Raw genomic sequence first — 19,243 nt, 5'->3', positions numbered from 1 at the left:
AATGATGGCAGAGCTAAAAGAAGATTAAAGAAGATTTTTAACTTACTTTCCAAAAGTATTCTGTTTTGAACCACTCCACTTGCCTAGGGATTCTTGATGCGCTCTGTTGATAGACAAAAAAAATGCTGCTCCATTGGTTTCCAGAAGTTCTTCTTTTTTTGCTTCCTTATGCCAATTTGTTTTTGAAGCGTTAGGAATTCAAATAGGAGGTTTTTTTCCGTCTTTTGTGTCTTTGTATTCTCTGCAACCAAAGTGACAAGATGTTGTTTCACCCAACTGTTCTTCTTGACACCACTCGTTTTTCTGATAGATCCTTTAAAACTAAAAACAAGAAGTCTCTATACTTTTCGGACTCCTCAAGGACTTAACTCTTAGTATCACTTCAAACGATGAATTCTTTTTAAATGATGAATTAACCTGATTTAAATTGCGGGGGGATATAAGTTACTCTCAACTTGTGTTCTTTCTGATCGACAATTGTCTTCCCTGTCAATTGGTCTTTGCTGGACAAAATATCATTAATGAGGTCAAAGTTTCGTAGATTAATATCTTTCAGAATGATTTTTTCGTTCCCTTTTTGACATAAATTCTATTACAGAATCAAATACTTCCTTTTATGGTGTTCAAACTTGTTGTTTTCTGATACGAAATTCGTCAAAACGTAATACGTCTGACTCATATGGCTTATTGTGTAATAAATGAAAAGGAAGTCTATTAACAGTCTGAACCAGACGAGTTCGAGTTCGAGTTTGAGTTTGAGTTCTAAAAATAGCCCTTAGGTAATATTTTCATCAGAAAGTAGAAAGCTTCCTACCTAGACGTTTCACATGTAGTTAAAAAACAAAATCTTCAACGTGAGACTGCATACGCAATACTAATAAATAGTTTTTCACATTAGACGTCCAGATTTCTGATACTGCCCAAAAGCGTTCACTGGATTTATGGCACTCAGACATTTGTATACAAACAATATTCTTCACAGGGTTTAAATATCCCTTTTAAACTTATAAACCTGTGTGCTTCAAAGTTGCGTATGAAGGAATTAAGCCTTGGCAATACCAATATATATTTTATTCACATTAGAAGCCCAGATTTATGCGCAAAAGTGTCCATGACAAATATAGACTGGATTTAAAGCCCTTAGGCATTTGCCGAGTACACAGACAGAATCCTCCACAATGTGTTTATATCCCTTATTAAAGAGGCAAGCAAATATGTCCTGTTCAAAAAGGTAGGTCTATTACAAATTCAGGCAACAATCCTAACATACAGGGAATAATTGCCAAGAAATTTTCATCCGCGCGCATGATCGAACATGTTTGGGGAAAATCAGCCAAAAAGTGTCATCAGGTGTATAGGTTTGTTACTACTCCCGGATAACTCCTTTAAAAAGAAAATTGAAGGAAAAAAAATACTTTACAGTTTTTCAGTTCTAAAGTTAAACAGCTTCACTATTGAGTCGCATTGTTATTAACAACACGAAATGGTTGCCATTATCAACAAAAAAGGCGCAAACAATCTAAAACATGTTAAAATTACGCAAAGAGGGAAACAGAATTGCTTCAAAATCCTGGAGGTTCACAAAAACTTTTGAACATGGGTAACTAAAAAGACAAAATTTGACGAAAGAAAAATATTTTAAATATACAATTAACTCGATGGGCTTGCTAATGATCCTACTCATGATTTTCTACGTCAAATATATCAATCGGCCAAAATTGACAAAACAAAAAAAAACGGTTGAGCAGATAGTTCCTCCCCCTCAAAATCTGGGGCTGGAAAACTAAAATTAATTTGGCAGCTTTTCTTGTAATCCCTTGCGATAAACTATCTTATCTGTTTGAAGCATTTTACAGGTTAAAGTTTTTGAGACCAAACTGAATGAGATTTAATCTAATTCATTTAGCCAGTCTTGCATTTTGAACAGACAAAGATAGTGAAAAACTCGGCCAATTAAGTGAAGCCCCTGAAAAACAAAATTCACTATTGTGTGTATGCAATATAGTGGCTAAAAATTCTAAAATTACAAAACTTTTTTGCAATGAGAACAATCAAATAAAATAATTTTTCACGGAGCAAACGTTAAAAACTTAAGCTTCAATTAATTTATCATTTTATTTTGATTTGTTACACATTTCTAAAAGAATAAATGTATCATACCTATCATATATTGGGTTTTCCTGTAGAGTCTTGTTCAACTATTATAGTCAGGGTGGTTAATTATAATTTCACAATCAATAGATATTAATTTCCTTTTCATTAATTTTTCGAAATTTCATTTGCATGTAGTGTGAATTCTGAGTTTTCAAATAATGATCCGACAGTTCTTCAAAATACTTTCAAAAAAATTGGCAGAAGACAACACGCATTTTTTAGTTGAATAAAGCCAGATTTTTTGTAATTTTCACACTTCCAAATAGCTGTGAAGCTATAGCGCAATAACTTTATTTCTACAATTATTTGGTTTTGTTAATTTAAGTAATCTACAAATCACTTACGTAAAAACGTACAATTAAGTTATTGAATAGTACGATAAAGAGATGTCCAGAGCAAATTGTGCAGAAAAAGTTCAATGGGATTAGTTTGAAGTCTTTATCAGTACTTCTTGAGCGAAATGCACGTCTTGGGCTGGGAAATCGGTGATCAATTATTGTTCTCAAGTCATATTATCAAGTGATAATATCAAGTCATATTATCAAGTCAATTTATAAAGATATTATCAAGTCATACTATCAAGTCGTATTATCAAGTCATAGTATCAAGTCATATTACCAAGTCATATTAACGAGTGATATTATCAAGTCATATTACCAAGTCATATTATCAAGTCATATTACCAAGTCATATTATCAAGTCATATTACCAAGTCATATTATCAAGTCATATTATCAATTCATATTATCAAGTCATATTATCAAGTCATTTTATCATATTATAAAGTCATATTGTCAAGTCATATTGTCAAGTCATATTGTCAAGTCATTTTATCAAGTCATATTATCAAGTCATATTTTTTGCGAATTCTGGTTCAGAAGTTCTCAATGATCGTACAAGGTTTACAAATACCTTTTATGCTAAAATAGATGGTGGAACAAGAAGGTTTGGTAAGGTAGTTTTGCTCATAGTATTTTGACCCCACTCGTCCATATTCTTGTCTTAGTTGTCTGCAAAGAATGTACATTCAGGAAACTTTCAACATAGCACAGAATATTTCATTCTCAAGAAAACTTGATAGTTTCTGAGGCATGGCTAAAGGTGTTTACAATTGATGTGAATTTTTATATTTCATAAAACTAAATATTTGATAAATAAAAGAAATCAAGATAAAACAAACTTTTAATATAAAGAATTTTATCAAATGAAAAATCTAAACTTGCCGAACAAAAAAAACTGCCGAGCAAAAAAAACTGCCGAACGAAAATTAATTTTGCCGAACTGTTTAATGACTTGATTTCCAAAATTAATAGTTATGATTGATGTCCTGTTTTGTGAGTCAGTTATTTTGTGAGTGGGTGCATCAATCAGTTTCTTCAGTGAGTCAATTGGTGCAGGTTACAAAATTTATCACACAATTCAAAAAAATCGCCTATTTAGTTCAGCTGCTAACTGCTAGAAGTTACCTCGAAAAACCGCTCTTTGATTTTTCGCCAAGTAACCGTTGTAATATACATCGAGAAAGAAGACTTAAGGGTTAAAAAAATTAATACTGAACAGTTCGTGAAATACAATCCAAACAATTGGAAAACAAAAACTTAGTTACCAACACCTTCACCGCAACAACAAACAGTCTTTGATTGGAAACAAGGCATACGACATTAGATAAGAAAAAAAGAGAAAAAACCTGAACAAAAACTGAGGAAACATCTTAAATTAGTGTAAAAAAAAGTATCAAAGGCAATCACGCTACCTATACAATAAGCGTCACAGAAAATTGCACAGCGTTTTTGAAAACAAAGCGACAAAAAGGCATTCATTTGACATTAAAATTTCATTAGACGCCTAAACATATTTCAAAACCATTCAATACGTTCAAAACCTCATTTAAACAAAAAGCAGCGAAAATTGTTTCTTGATTGCACTAAGCCATAAAAGAAGCAAAAGCTATAATTTTCACAAAACAAAAGAATGCGAACAACTGAAGATATTCAAAAATTGGTCTTGGTTTCGCCTCAAAAACATTATGAAAAAACTGCAAACACTAATTGAATTTCAAATTGCGCATTGAGATCTGTGATTAATTATAAATAAATATGTTTCATTGATACTACAAATTATCAGCAATTACAACAAAAAATCAAAGTTCGCGGTTTTTCCAGACTAAAAGACTTTAATGTCAAGAAAGAAGCGTTTTCAATAAAAATAAACCCGTAGGTTTATCTGTTTTTAGCGGGACTAAAGCAAAAGTGGAATGAAAACGAAAATTACGATAAAAAAGAAAAAAATCTAAAATTAAGTAATTATTTCCTGAAACACGATTAGGTTTTTAGACATATAAACCTCCAGCTGAAATCAATGTATACATTAACTTATGCCTCTTAGGAGTTCCAAGAAAACGAATGGAATTGTCAGCTGAGACAGTATACGATAGGAGTTCCAAGATCAACAGCTACAACCGAAATTGGTTGGAATCTCTTTAGTCTCCATGGAGATAAAGCCCCTAAAGGCATTAACGAGTAAATGAAAACATTAAAAGAGTTCTCTTTGGAAAATTGATTTCATTAAATTTTCAGGGAGACTTGCCAAACGTGAGATTATAATATAAGACACCAAATATGGTGAAATTCGAATTTCCAGAATAATTATATGAAAGCACGTTATCAAACTATAAAAATCAATATTGATCAATTTAAACAACATCAAATACCCATCATCAGATATAAATTATCAAATGTAGATTCATTCGCGACCAAATCGATAGAATACAGCAAAAACATAAGTTAAATTGCATCAAATGTTTAAAAAATCCTCAAAATCCGATAAAAACTTTAAACAACAGTTTCTCGCTTCACAACAAAAGGTGTTTGGAAAATTTATATTTTTGAGTTGCTCACATTGGGCCTCCATTTGTTTAGAAAAAAGTGAACAACAGATCTTTAAAAAGGAGACAGCGCCCAATATTATTCAAAATTTTGAGTTGTAGATGGTCTCAGGTATATCAATAATACCCTCGCTATGTCTCTGTGGTTATTATAAATACAACATTATCCACAACATTTTGAAATATATCAAAAGTGAAGCCAAATATGAGCAAAACTGCAATGAATCGACCCAAATCATCAAAAAATACCAACACTGTGTTTGAGTAGTTTTACTAGATATTAGAAGTTCAACTAGCTCTAGTTCTTCTTAATTTGAGGGAAGTGCTGCTGAGCACTTATAGCAGTTTCAGCAGTTATATGGAAAAAGCTACATTAGCAGAAAAAAAACTGCCGATTTTGCAAAAGTCTCAAACCAAAAGATTAAACGACCCTTCTCATTGTAGAAAAATAAAATCATTATTGTCCTGGAACACGTTTTAACACTTTAAGCAAAACAAGGCGGCTCGATAATGTGCGATCGCACATAAGGTTCCGACCCCGCTCATCCACAATTTTGGCATAATTGTCTACCAAATGAGGAACAGATGGAAAAACACAAAAAATTCAAGTATTTTTCAAAAAAAAACCGGTGTATGAACGAAAAGATAGCCTCTAAAGCAAATAACTCAGTGGAGTAAAAAATGATGCATTAGATTAATGATATGCCAATATTAAGAGAGCGAGCGAAGACGAACGGCAAAATCAAACAACAACAACAAACATATTACATCAAAAAATTTATATCCGTTTTAAGAAACAAAACTTAATAACAAAGTCAAAAGAGTGTCAGAAAAAACTGAAAATAAATAAAATAATTGTAATTCACCAGAAAAAAAATGGTTATTTAACAGTTCATAATAAAGCTGGGTAACAATTAGACAAAAATGAACAGAACCTTTAAAGTTAGAAAATTCTCTGAATTTAAAAAAAATAATAATAACTTCAATGTAATGAAAACCATTAAGAATCAACTAAAATATCCCATAGGTTTACAATTACCAATGCTTCCAAAGAAGGGAATTAAGAACTCTTGGTATTCAATTTTTTATGCAGTTACAAAAAGAACAAAAAATAGACAACAAACTAAAAATCAATTAAAACTTGACAGAAAATGCTTTGGAATCCGTGAAATCAAACTTTTGCCCCCAAATATGCTTGATTACAACTTCGTCGAACACCGATAATGGATTATGTGGCCGCTCAATATTGAAAATAAGCAACAATTAGACAAAATAGAAAAAATGCAAAATTATATACCTTTTTTTTCGAAAAAAATTTATTTCCAAAGACATAAAACCCATTAATTACAAAATGAAAAATTTAAATAGGTCCGTCCATTCTTCCAAAGGAATCTCTAGAGACCTGCAGTTATCCAGAATATGTCTTACGTCTACAAAAAGAACGTCAAATATGACAAAAATCAAAAATTCCTTTACTTTTTTTGTGAAAAACCCGTGTGGAAGCCAGTAAAGTCATAACGAATTCTCTTGAAACATAAGATTTTGCGACACCAATCCCTTTTGACATCTTCCATTGAATTGTATTATCTGTCTTCTTATCAACGAAACTAGGTAACAATTAGACTAAAAAGAAACAAAAGCAAGATAATGTAATACTTGGTTTTATCGAAAAAATTTTTTTTCCAAAGACATGAAAGCCATTAATTACAAAATGAAAAATTGAATATGTTGGTTTACTCTTCCAAAGGAAGCCATCGAGACCTGCAATTGTCCAGAACAAGTCTTACGTCTACAAAAAGAACGCCAATGTGACAAAAATCAAAAAAGAATTCTTTTTTTTTGTGAAAAACCCGTGTCGAAGCCAGTAAAGTCACAACAAATTCTATAAAAACATTAGTTTTTGTGACACCAATCCATTTTGACACATTCCCTTGACAAAAATAATATCATCTTTAGTTTTAATTGATGAGACCAGGTATTAAACAGACAATAAAAGGAACAAAACTGCGAAGTTGACATGTTTTTTTTTTCATTTTGGAAAACAATTGTTTTCAAAGTCATCAAAGCCATTACCTATCTTCTAGTATCAGAACATCGGCTCATCTACTCTTCCAGGAAAAGCCAATCGAATCGTGTCATTGTACAGGAAATTAAAAAGACAAAGTAAAAACGACAGTTAAAGACAAAATTAAAAAATTCAATTAAATTGTTCGAGAAAGTACTGTCGAAGTGATAAAGAAGCACAATCTATATCTTTAGGGATTTAATTATTATCAATTGTGTTTTGCGTTATTTTGAACGCAAAAACTGTGATATATGAACTGACATTAACGTGATAACTTGACAAAACCAGAAAACATGAAAAACGGGCAAATACCAAATAAAATTTTTTTTTAAAATGTGAAATCTAGGAGTATCAAAGCCAGAACACCATAACTTAAGGCCTGAAACCGCAATAAAGACTAAATTTGAATTCAGCAGAAAGAAGGAGCACTCTTTGATTGCTGACACTAAGCTATATGTTGACCAAATTAAATGAAAATTGGAGGCAAATTTCAATAAGCCATTTCTTATTTAAAAATCAAATATATTAAAAGTCAAACCGACCATAAGCTTTCAAGGAATCAACTATATAAATAAACGTCGAGCTAATTAGGAAGCCAATAGGACCTATCACTCGTGTGCTTTGATTTGAATTGTTCTGTTATTTAATTAATATAAAAAATCGAATTTTTTTTTATAAAAAACCGACTGACGACAATCCGAATTATTTTTGGATTGTAACGATCCAAGATTGGTACAGAACTAGTCCTGCTAATGCTGATTGTCCATTAGGAACACTTAATTTTTTTTTGAATGTCATAGGTATAGATAATTTGTTAGTTAAAAACTCAAAAATAATTTCTGCGTTTTTGATAAATCAACGAATAAAGTTAGCAAAAAACGGCAAATTTTTATTTACAGAGCACTTTCAACGGAAGTTGAAGTATAATAGCCCCCTTTTCAGTCTGCAAAGATTGTGTTAGTGGTGTTTGGGTGTGCACTTCCTTCAAATTGAATCAGAGTGGACTAATGAAACTTATTTCGTGCTGTTTTTGTTGAAAAAGTCTGAATTTTGTGAAATATTTAGCCGGAATCTGTGACAAAAAAGTTCAATGAAAATAGCCGACAATTTATTTTGTCTTTAAACGTAAAATCAACAACATTTTCTTGGAAAATTTTATTAAATTTTATCCAAATTGGCGAAATTTTAGTCAAAAATTCCGATAAAAGTTGAATGAAATCAACGGAATTTACTCTATTTTCTCGAAAGTTTAAACCCCGATATCTCCCTGTCGAAAACGAAAATAAAAAAATCTTTTTGATTCCATATTCTACGCCGGACAAGCTTTCTAATGATACCAGTCTCAACTCTCTACGATGAATATATCGATCGGCCAAAATTGACTGAACCAAAAAAAAAACCCATTTGAGTATATAGTTCCTCCCCCCCTCAAGAGGGGTCGGAACAATGAAAAAAATTCTAGCAGTTTGAGGAAACAATCCACACCAATGTTTACTAAAAATGTACAAACTTCTCGAAAAAAGACAAAATACTTAAACTCCTCGAAAAAAGACGAAATACTTAATTTAAATTTATACGTTTGACGTGCTTTCTAATGATCACCTACAGCTCTCTGTTATAAATATATCGATTAGCCAAATTTGAATGAAATAAAAAATCAGTTGAGCTTATATTTTCTCCATCTCAGTTCGGTCGGAACAATAAACTATTGTTGTAAACTATGGAATAAATTGAAGTATTTCTGCTAATATATCGGATGGATGCAAAAACGTTAAAGCGTGGATTTACAATTAGCCTCACCTGAAAATCAGTTTTAACTCCTTCCACTTCAAATTTCCTCATTTATGTCGGCAGAGATCAGATTGACAGGTGCTAGAACCGAACAGTTAAGATAATTAACTGATTATAATAAATTTGAGTAACTGATTAGAAACTGGTCCCGTCCAACACAACCAGATGAAATTTGTCGACTGAATGAAGACATATATTATCAAATTCATCAAGATCACCAATAAATTCCATTATCAAGATGCCATTGTCAAAATTAGTAAATTACAGCTATCATCAATGAAGCACAAGTTGCCTCAAAATAAAACTTGCGTCACGCAATTTCACTATTTATGGAAATAAGTAAACTGATAAAATCAACAAAGCCGAAAGCAGTTTTGTTTGTTTGTTTGGCATTTAGAAATAATTACCTCCCGGACCGTACTCTTGTACCCCTTACATTTCTGAATTCGTGAAACTTCTTTGTAGTGCTTATTTACAATGACACCGTTCAAAATACTGTACCACCCGGGTCGAGGTTTTTGGGTAAATTTTCGTAAGAAATGCGGTGAATGCGGTGAATTTTCGTAAGAAATGTGGTGATTGCGGTGAATGCGGTGAAAAAAAATAATTCACCGCTTTTCACCGCATTTCTTACAAAAGTTCACCACCAAATTCACCGCATTTCTTACAAAAATTCACCGCATAGACTATTATGGCAAATTAATGTAAGAAATGCGGTGAATGCGGTGAATGCGGTGAATTTTCGTAAGAAATGTGGTGATTGCGGTGAATGCGGTGAAAAAAAATAATTCACCACATTTCACCGCATTTCTTACAAAAGTTCACCGCATATGGTTTCCAAAGTTTACTCAATCTGATTTAAATTCACAAGAAATAACAAACAAGTAAGTGACAGTTGGCGCAGTGGAATAAGCATTGGAAGGCATGCAGGAGGTCAGAGGTTCGAACCCGTGTAGGGACGATTCTTTTTTGTAAGAATACTGAGAACGCGGTGAAAAAAATAATTCACCGCGATTCACCGCATTCACCGCAAAAAGATGTAAGAAATACGCGGTGAAAATTATTTTTTTTCACCGCATTTCACCGCATTTCTTACGAAAATTCACCGCCAAACCTCGACCCGGGCAGGCAGGCATATTGTTGATCTTGAGATGAAAATCTGTCACTGAACATGTCATCTAGCTTTGTTACCCTTCTGTCAATTTTGTCTTAGCTTTTAACATTTTAATCAAAGAATTTTTCAAAATTTGTCTTTTGGAGCATGTTTCGAGATTTATTGGTAATTATCGTTGTGCTATTGTTTTGCTGATATATATTTTCCAAAATTTTTCATGTACTTTAAATGTTACAAAGTGAACGGTTCCTTTGCAAATCTTTTTGAGACCTATGTTTTTCTTTAAGATTCTTGTACGAGGAACTTTTATCTTTCAAGCTTCTTGCAAAAAGATTGTCTATTAAAAAAATCTTGTAAATTGAATTATCATCTTTAAAGATTCTGCTAGAAGATATTGTGAGATGATGCATCCTCATGTAAGGCTCGGGCAGAATATTATTTGCTACGTATTTTTTGTATAATCGATTTGAACATTTTCTTACTTCGAAAATTTGTTAACGGTAGTGTTTGTAACATTATGTGCAAAAGCATATTACCAAGACTCCTTGGACCATAATAAAGACCAGTTGTGATATATCACAACTGGTCTTTATTATGGGCCAAGGAGTCTCGGTAATATGCATTTGCACATAATGTTTTAAGGCTAAAATGGGTTCAATCTGAACAACAAGTTGACCCGATGAACATAATTAATTTTTAAAAACCCTCTGCCTCCTTCAACTTCAAGGAATAGCACTGCACCACAGCACAGGATTCAATTTTTTTCTCGGTCTGGTGAACGCACGAAAGTCTGAACATGAACGCACGATGGTCTCGACATGGACGCGCCAAAACTTTGGTGTTGAACGCACGAATTTAATTTGGAGCGCATGATGTTCTGGACAAGAACGCACGAAAGTCTGGACATATACGCTTTTGGTCTTGGATGGTCTGTACATATTCGACTTCTAACGCACGAAGAACGCACTAAATTTTTTGAACGCACGATAGTCTGGACATAGGCATTTTTTTTGTCTGGGACGGTCTGAACATAGACATTTTTCGTCTGGGACGGTCTGGACATAGGCACCTTCCGTCTGGGGCTGTCTGGACATATCGACTTTCGGTCTGGCACCTCAACCTGGGTAGGCACCAGTTATTCAAGATTGAATTCTTAAACTCCTCTGTAGCTCTGGGACAATTTTGTAACTATATCAACGACAAGATTCGAATGATATATCGCCATTTTGGATATTGAGAATCACAATTAAAATAAATTTACAATATGTTTTGACGTTTTGACGTAATTTTTCACGATTCATTTTATTTCATTTTTTTTATTTTTCTATTATTAGAATTTTAAGCTCGCGTAAAAAGCAGTAACACTAGGCTATCTAAGTGCCATTGTGCTGCAATTTACCCCATTCCCGCGGACATAGTACCTATTTACCGAAATGAAAGCCTAACTTAGGTTTATTTTAGAAATATGCCTCTCGATTCTAATTATGGATTAAGAAGACAATTAGTGGTTTTGAGATTACCCATATCACTGATCGCAGGAATAATTGGGCCTATCCCACTATAATCCCTCTCCCATGGTTATAATTCCAAAAAAATGTAATAATTAATTAAACTTACTTTTTCGGAAATTGTCCACATAATGTAGTCAGCAGAACTTCTTCAGAAATTTAATTCTCCAGAGAAGTGATTTCTGTGAAATTAATTGTACATTCTTTTTTTACATCTAATATTTTTTAGAATAATTAGTTGAGATTTTTGTGATATTAAAAAATTCCATTGAAAAAATGTTAGCACAGTCATTACTTTGCCTTACCAGAATACCTATAATTACATATTAGAGAACAGAATGGAGAAAGAACAATATTTTTGTTGGGCTTGATTTACAATTGTATTTTGGGTTTTTTTTGAGCGAGAGTCCCCCCCCAGTAAATTAGGCACCCCCATTTGTATATGTTTTAACATTATGTATACATTTGAATTATTACATGCGAATACGCGTGAATGGGCATTTAGAAAATATTAACAGAGCAAAGGTTTGAAATTTATTCGTGAATAATTATAACGAAGTCCATATAATGTAAAAATCAACTAAAAGTCTGTTCTTATATCATTTTTAGGAATAATGTGCTTTGTAAAGGCGTCTACTACTTTGATTTTCCTGGAAAATGTTGCAATTGTGGTTGGTGATGTATTATACCAGGAACGTAATCATGAACACATATAACCAAGCAAAACATAAATATTTGGGAGGTGCCTAAATTTCGGCTATATAGGACGGGGGGCGCTAGTGGAAAAGATCCGTATTTTGAAGCAATTTTCTAATCGATTAGTCTCCAAATATTATTAACGCCATATTTGTTTTTTTTTTCTAATCAATTCATTTTTGCAATTCATTTGCATTTTTAAACGCTTAAATGCGTTATCTCTACTTACATTGATTTTTATTTTCACTGAATTTCTAAAAAAAAACACAGAAAAATGGGTGCAACTGGAAACGTAAGTAAATTTCACATATCACAAATGTGAAAATGCTCACAAAAAAATATCAACGTAGTTGTTTATTTTGTTCGCAATTTCACAACCTCACTGAGATCTTCGCTAGAGCCAGGACAACAAATTTTAAATTATACCGTAAGGAAGACAGAAATGTGATAATATGTACGAAACTTGACTGCGTATAATTTGTGTAAATTATGGAGCGGTTTTTATTACAACCATTATTTATATATTTTTGCCATTTTAGTTACTGTAATAAATCTATGATTAGGGTTTTAAACTTTTGATTGTATTGTAAAGTCTTATGAACGGAAAACACGTCAAATTTTCAGTTTCTGAAATCTGTCAGTGATTGGATATTTTACGGCCCTCTTGTAAGCTGAGAAAGTCCATTGATATTTCAATCAAATTAACAAACCAAGCTCTTTCCAAATTGGAATCTCCAACCAAATTGGAATCTTGAAACTAACGCCTTTTCTTCAAATTGGAACCTTTGAGGCCTAATGATGCCATAGATTCTTCAAATATCAATCCAATGTCAATCCGCGGGGTTTAGTTATTATCTTTAAATAATACTATCATTAGAGGTCAGAAATGGGCGTTATTTATGCTCCCTGTTAAGATAAATAAAATTCAAGCTTGTTCTCGATGAAAAAATCAGGAGCCTGTAAGTACTGGGTTGAAACCAACCAAGTTTATGATCGTATATCAGATGAAATGGATAGCAAGTTATGACGCTATCAAGTTCTTTGAATGTAGGAGCTTGCTTGTTGGCGCGCAACAATCTTCAGGTCTAAAATGTCAAAAACACGTTGGAGAACAATTGTATTTTAAACTTTTTATACTAAATTTTATCAAATGCTTTGAACTATCTAAAAATTTGAGTAGTGAAGATTTTGCCGCATCAATTGCAACCTTAAGAAGTCATCTAAGAAGGTCACCTAAATATGTTTAAAAACTGATGGATAAAATATAGTCGGTTTGCTTCCAGAAGGACATACAAGCGATACCTTCTATCTTCCTTATTTTATTGCATTTGACCAGTTATTTGATTCTTTGAGATTGCAGATTAGTAGTATTATGAACAGCAAAAATGCTATAGTTATTAAAATTCCAAGCTTGCTTGTGCTGAAATGTTCTAGTTTTGGTCACCTGTTTTCAAGAACTCTGGTCATAAGATAGCGATGGCGATGATGGGTAAGTTGGGTATTCTGCTTCACTCAAATACTCAACACTCTGATACTCACATACCTCCCCAACCACGCCAGTTTTTCGAGCTCTGTTTTCATCTCTCTTAGCTCTGTTCCAAAAACCCCTCTTTTTAGGCATAGCTGGTTTCTTTGTTTTCTTGTAATCGTCGCTATGTTCAGCTCCAGATCCCATTGACTCGTAGAAACCACTACTGCCTCCAGCTACAATTTTGTGTTTATTCTTCATCTGATCATCAACAGCCTTGAACTCTGAAATTTGTGCGAGGTAGGTCTTTTCCTTGCCTTCCCAAATCTTTTTCTCATTTTTCGAGGCATTCAGTTCCAGCGAGATTTGACTAACTTTTTCTCGTTCTGTCATCAGATCGTTGTATCGGAGCTCTGCCTGTAAACAAAAATACAAATATATCTTGACGGTTTTTTTTAAATGTGATAAACCAGGCTGAGGTCCCAGACCGAAAGTTGATATGTCCAGACCGAAATGAACGCACAAGGGGGTGTCGTGCGTTCAAAATTACACGGTCTGGAAACACGAATGAACGCACGATATTCTGGACATAGGTATCTTTGAACGCACGATAGTCTGGACGTAGGCAACTTTGAACGCACGATATTCTGGACATAGGCAACCTTGAACGCACGAAAGTCTGAACAAACTGACCCTGGAGTAGTGGATAAAACAAGGAAATCAACCACCAGCAAAATTTGTACCGTTCCCCAAACGCTAATTGCGCATGTCGAATAGGGCCAAATTTTACTACTTGTTGATTTCCTTGTTTTATCCACTACTATATATTAGCTCTATATTCGATCAAAAATCAATCAGAAATCAATTAAAATCAAAAATAAAACAGAAAATCAAAATATCAAAGCAAAATTTACATTTCACTCTTTAAGAGCGAATCACTCTTATTCGGGGTGATCCCCCAGTAGAAAGATCGCTCTTTTTCGCTCTTAAAGAGTGATTCCCTTTTTTTAATTTTTTTATACTTTTATTTCAAATTATCTATACTCCTCAATAAATTTATATTTTCTTTTACTTTTTCTATATTTAACCCATTATTAATAAGAAATGATACAAATTTTAATATTTACGCGAACAACTTTCCTCAGTTTGGCTAATAACTAAAGGACTTACAGTCTTGCTTTGCCAACTAGGATTAATTATTTTCTCACTCAAATTTCTATTAAATCCTTTAGGTATATCTACATCTGGATGTTGTTTCTTTACATGAGCCCGTATCCCATCAGATCTCACAACAGAAGCACAATATGGACAATTAACTTCAGCTGAAGTACAACTTCTACATGTACACCTACTCTCATCAAATTCAGTTAGTGGTTTTTTATAGTTGCATTTATTACAACTTCTAATTAAGACTTCTGGGCTAAGGTTAAGGTTAAGGTTAGGGTTAGCGTTAAGGTTAGGGTTGGGGTTGGGGTTAGGGTTAAGGTTAGGGTTAGGGTTAGGGTTAGGGTTAGGGTTAGGGTCTGAGTTATAGTTAGAGTCATAGATAGAACTAGAACCAGAACCAGAACTAGAACTAGAGCTAGAACTAGAACTAGAACTAGATTCGTTTTTTAAAGAACAGTCCCATGGAGAAAAATTATTAGCACAAACACCACAGTATTATATTACCACACATATATTTATCAGTTTTATCTTTATGACATGATTCATAATGATATTTTAAAACAGCAATGTTTCCATATTTATAGTTACACTTAAACATTTTAAAAGCATTTTTTAATAGGGTAAACTTTAATATTTACCTAATCATATCGCAGATAGGACTTTGTCCATGTTTCACCATCGGTGTAACTACTTCGCGGATAATATTTAGCCATGATTTCAATTAAATCTTTAGTATTATCTTTAGATGTGATACACTCTGCTAAATATTTATTTCCTAACGTATTGAGTGTATTAGTTTTACATCTCTTATCTAAAATCAATTCGAGGTCTAATTCTTTTTGATCTTTAACAAAATTTATAATCTCTTCTCTAAATTCTTCATTATATCCATATAGTCTGGTTAAAAACTTTCCTCCCTTTCTATTCAAAATTCCCATCTCTTCATTTATATATTCTTCTTGTAGTTTTTCTAAGGGTGTACCAAGTTTACGTGCCCCATTAACTAAAATATTTTTTAGATCAGTGTAACTGGTTCTCAGATCGGTATAATCACTTTGCAAATAGGACTTTGTCCATGTTTCACTATCAGTATAATCATTTCCCATATAGGACTTTATCCCTGTTTCACCATCAGGGAACCTGCTTGGCAGATCTTCTCCATATCCAACGTTAACCAAAGTGTTTGCTCTATTCAACATGTTGCTTGCACTCATTGCCACGGCTCCAACAGTTTTTATTATTGAATCAGGATAATCATAACTAGTTATAACTTAACCCCAACCTATAATTCCACCAATATTTGATAATTGTTTTAAACATTTGCTTTAACCACCTTTTTTGTTAGAACATCATTCTGAATTTTAATATTATTTAAAGTAAGAAGTTTATTAAAATAAAACCGATAATTATCATGATTAAGGGTATTTCTATCTGTTGCATTTATCATGAGTGGTTTCATATATGCTATAAGTTTATTTATATCTTCTCTTTCTAATTCATCTTTTAAACTAAGAGCCTCTAAATCAAGGAAACCAACTCTTGAAACATATATCATTGTTCTTTACTATTAATAATAATAAAAGTAGTATTTTCCTTCTCATTATATTTAACTATACCATAACGAAGTTAATCACGAAGACAATCCTTCTGCACTTTTATAATGGTTACTATTTAACTCACTAATTATTTTTACTAAAGTCATGCTCACAATTATATATCTCATTAAAGTTTTTAAATAGATGAGGTCCATTATAAGTTGTTAAATAAATAGTAACACAACTCATTCTTGCTGTATTAATTATTTGAGCTGGTTTATGACACATTACAATCATTTGAATATTATAATGTCTACCTTCAGTAAAATAATAAGCTATATCCTTATTTAACCTATCACCCATATCATCAAGTACTATTACACAATTTTGAAATTTATGCATATTATTTTTTGTGATCATATTTATATCACATTTATTAAACCCAGTATAAAACTTTTTAGACTCAGGATCTATCCAGTCTCTGTCATCTTTACACACTATAACTATATTTTTATTTTGGTCTTGGGCTTGGTTCTGGTTTTGGTCTTGGTTTTGGTTTTGGTCCCGGTTTTGGTTTTGATCAGTGAAACTGCTTCGCAGATCTTGGTTTTGGACTGAGTATAATTTTAATTATTGTCTAATAAAATATGTTTTCCCTGTACCAGTTCCACCATAAACAATAGGATGTAATCGTGACTTTTCATATTCAAATCTAACTAGACTCCTATTCATAAATCCACCAAAACTTTCTTCTAGTTTTGTATATTTACTACAGTTTTGTATTGAATCATATAATAAATAACAAATTCCAATTAAGAAAATAAAGATTAAAACTGCATTACCTGTCTCCTTTTTTATATATGAAAACATAGATGAATATAGACTTAGACTTAGACTTATTAATTTTATTATATAAAAATGCTTATCCTAATTTTTGAGGAATTCAATTATAAATTTAATATTGATAATAGTGCTATGAGCGATATCAGAACAAAAGATATAGGTAAAGATATAAGTCTAACACCAATTGAAATAGTAATGAGAGATGAGACTCCAGATAGTATCCGTGAAACGGCTTCACCGATCGGGGAACCTAACTTCAACATTATTGTCAATCTACACCCAACTGAAGGTACACATTGGGTTTTATTTATAGGAAGAGAAGGTGGTCCTGTGTATTACTTTGATAGTTTTGGTGTTGAGACCCCGGCAATATTTTTAGAAGAATATGATAATCTAGGCTCTAATGAAAGAATACAACAATATGATGAATCTTATTGTGGGGCTTATTGTTTATATATGATCTATCTTATTGATAGAGGATTTAGAATTAAAAGTGCTTTGAATATTCTAGTTAATCAAGTTAGATGTCCTGAAATATATAATGAGTGTTTTTGTTTGGGTTGTAATGTTAATGGTAATGTTAATGTTAATGACAATGATAATGATAAAGATAATGATGGTGTTAAAGACAATGTTATTGAAAAAGATAATGATAATGTTAATGTTAATGATAATGATAATGTTAATGATAATGTTAATGATAATGATAATGATAATGATAAAGATAATGATAGTCTTAAAGATAATGTTATTGATAAAGATAATGATAATGTTATTGTTAATGATAATGATAATGTTTATGATAACGATAAGTTTAATGATAATGATAATGATAATGTTAATGATAATGATAGTGTTAATGATAATGATAATGATAAAGCTACTTTTATATATCTATTTGGTGAAAAACATCAATGGGGTAAATCTAACAACAAAGAATGTCTTAGTAACAATATCTCTGTAATAACTGAAGATCTACAATCATGGCTAAATGATGGTAATATAATTACTGAAGCCGCATTCCCAGATAACTTGAGATGTATAATATCTGGTCCTAGTGAATGTAGTAAGGCGTTCTTATTAAAAAAACTAATTCTAGCTAGTATATATTTTGATAAGCTATACATCATTGGTCCTACTGGTGATCAATACAATGGATTAGAAAGAATAAACCCAAAAGCAATTATAGAATATATTAAAGATATAAAAGATTCACCATCTCCCGATAAACTACCCAAAGATTTAAAGAAACTAATGATATTCGATGATGTTAGAGCCAAAGAACAAGTTATTAATGAATACTTTTGTAGAGGTAGAGAAAATAATTGCAATATGATATATCTTAATCAAAACCTGTTCTCTCTGGATAGACAGAGTGTTAGAGAGAACTGTAATCTACTTATTTTATTTGAACAGAGAGGTAAAGTCCTAGCATCGATATATAAAAATTTCTTTAATAATATTGAACTTAGTTATAATGATTTTGCTAATATATGTAATAAGGTATGGAAAGAGCCCATATTTATATTGTCAATAATATAACTAAAAATAAAAATATTAATGGTAAACTAAGAATTAATTGGGATCGGAGAGTATTGTAGTTTAGTTTAAGTTTATATCAATATCTAGAGTTAGATCTATAACTTAGACTAGATCAATGAAGTTGCTGGTTACACCAGATGGGGATTCGCCCAGCTGACTACATCAGATCAACAAAGTTGCTAGTTACACTAGATGTAAAGTAAAACTTAATACATCACCATTAAATTCTATAGGTCTTCCATGCCCATCTTTAATATGAAATTCTATATATTCTATTCTATCTTTAGTTACATTTTGATACAAGACATTAATTGGTATAATATTTATCAAGAAACTCGGTGGTTCTGTTAGAGTAAAAGTTTATAGTATGTCTGTGTTATTCCCATTATCTTTAACACCAGATATCACACTACAATGAATGTTAATAGTACTAAAACCCATAATATCAACAATTTTCTGAGATGTATTTTTACCTT

At 32.0% G+C, this 19,243-nt stretch overlaps 3 protein-coding genes across 3 annotated transcripts in view; 1 reads left to right on the top strand and 2 right to left on the bottom strand.

The window, feature by feature from the left end:
- Positions 1 to 9,298, bottom strand: part of LOC142340077 (uncharacterized) — a 92,292-nt gene extending 82,994 nt beyond the window's left edge. The window contains exon 1 of the mRNA XM_075390489.1: positions 8,904 to 9,298. The gene's annotated coding sequence lies outside the window, so the exon portion shown is untranslated. The remainder of the gene's footprint in view (positions 1 to 8,903) is intronic.
- The window catches only part of LOC142339444 (uncharacterized), a 512,010-nt gene that overhangs the window by 255,000 nt on the left and 237,767 nt on the right, over positions 1 to 19,243 (top strand). The gene's annotated exons all lie outside the window — the stretch shown is intronic.
- The window catches only part of LOC142340076 (uncharacterized), a 28,811-nt gene continuing 22,872 nt past the window's right edge, over positions 13,305 to 19,243 (bottom strand). The window contains exon 3 of the mRNA XM_075390488.1: positions 13,305 to 14,097. Within this exon, the coding sequence (XP_075246603.1) occupies positions 13,663 to 14,097 (435 nt within the window). The 3' untranslated portion in view covers positions 13,305 to 13,662. The remainder of the gene's footprint in view (positions 14,098 to 19,243) is intronic.

Source organism: Convolutriloba macropyga, chromosome 5 (assembly GCF_964194025.1).
Source record: "Convolutriloba macropyga chromosome 5, txConMacr16.3, whole genome shotgun sequence".
NCBI classification, from domain to species: domain Eukaryota; kingdom Metazoa; phylum Xenacoelomorpha; order Acoela; family Convolutidae; genus Convolutriloba; species Convolutriloba macropyga.
Note: the sequence above shows the minus strand (reverse complement) of the source record. Positions and strands in the feature narration are given on the sequence as shown.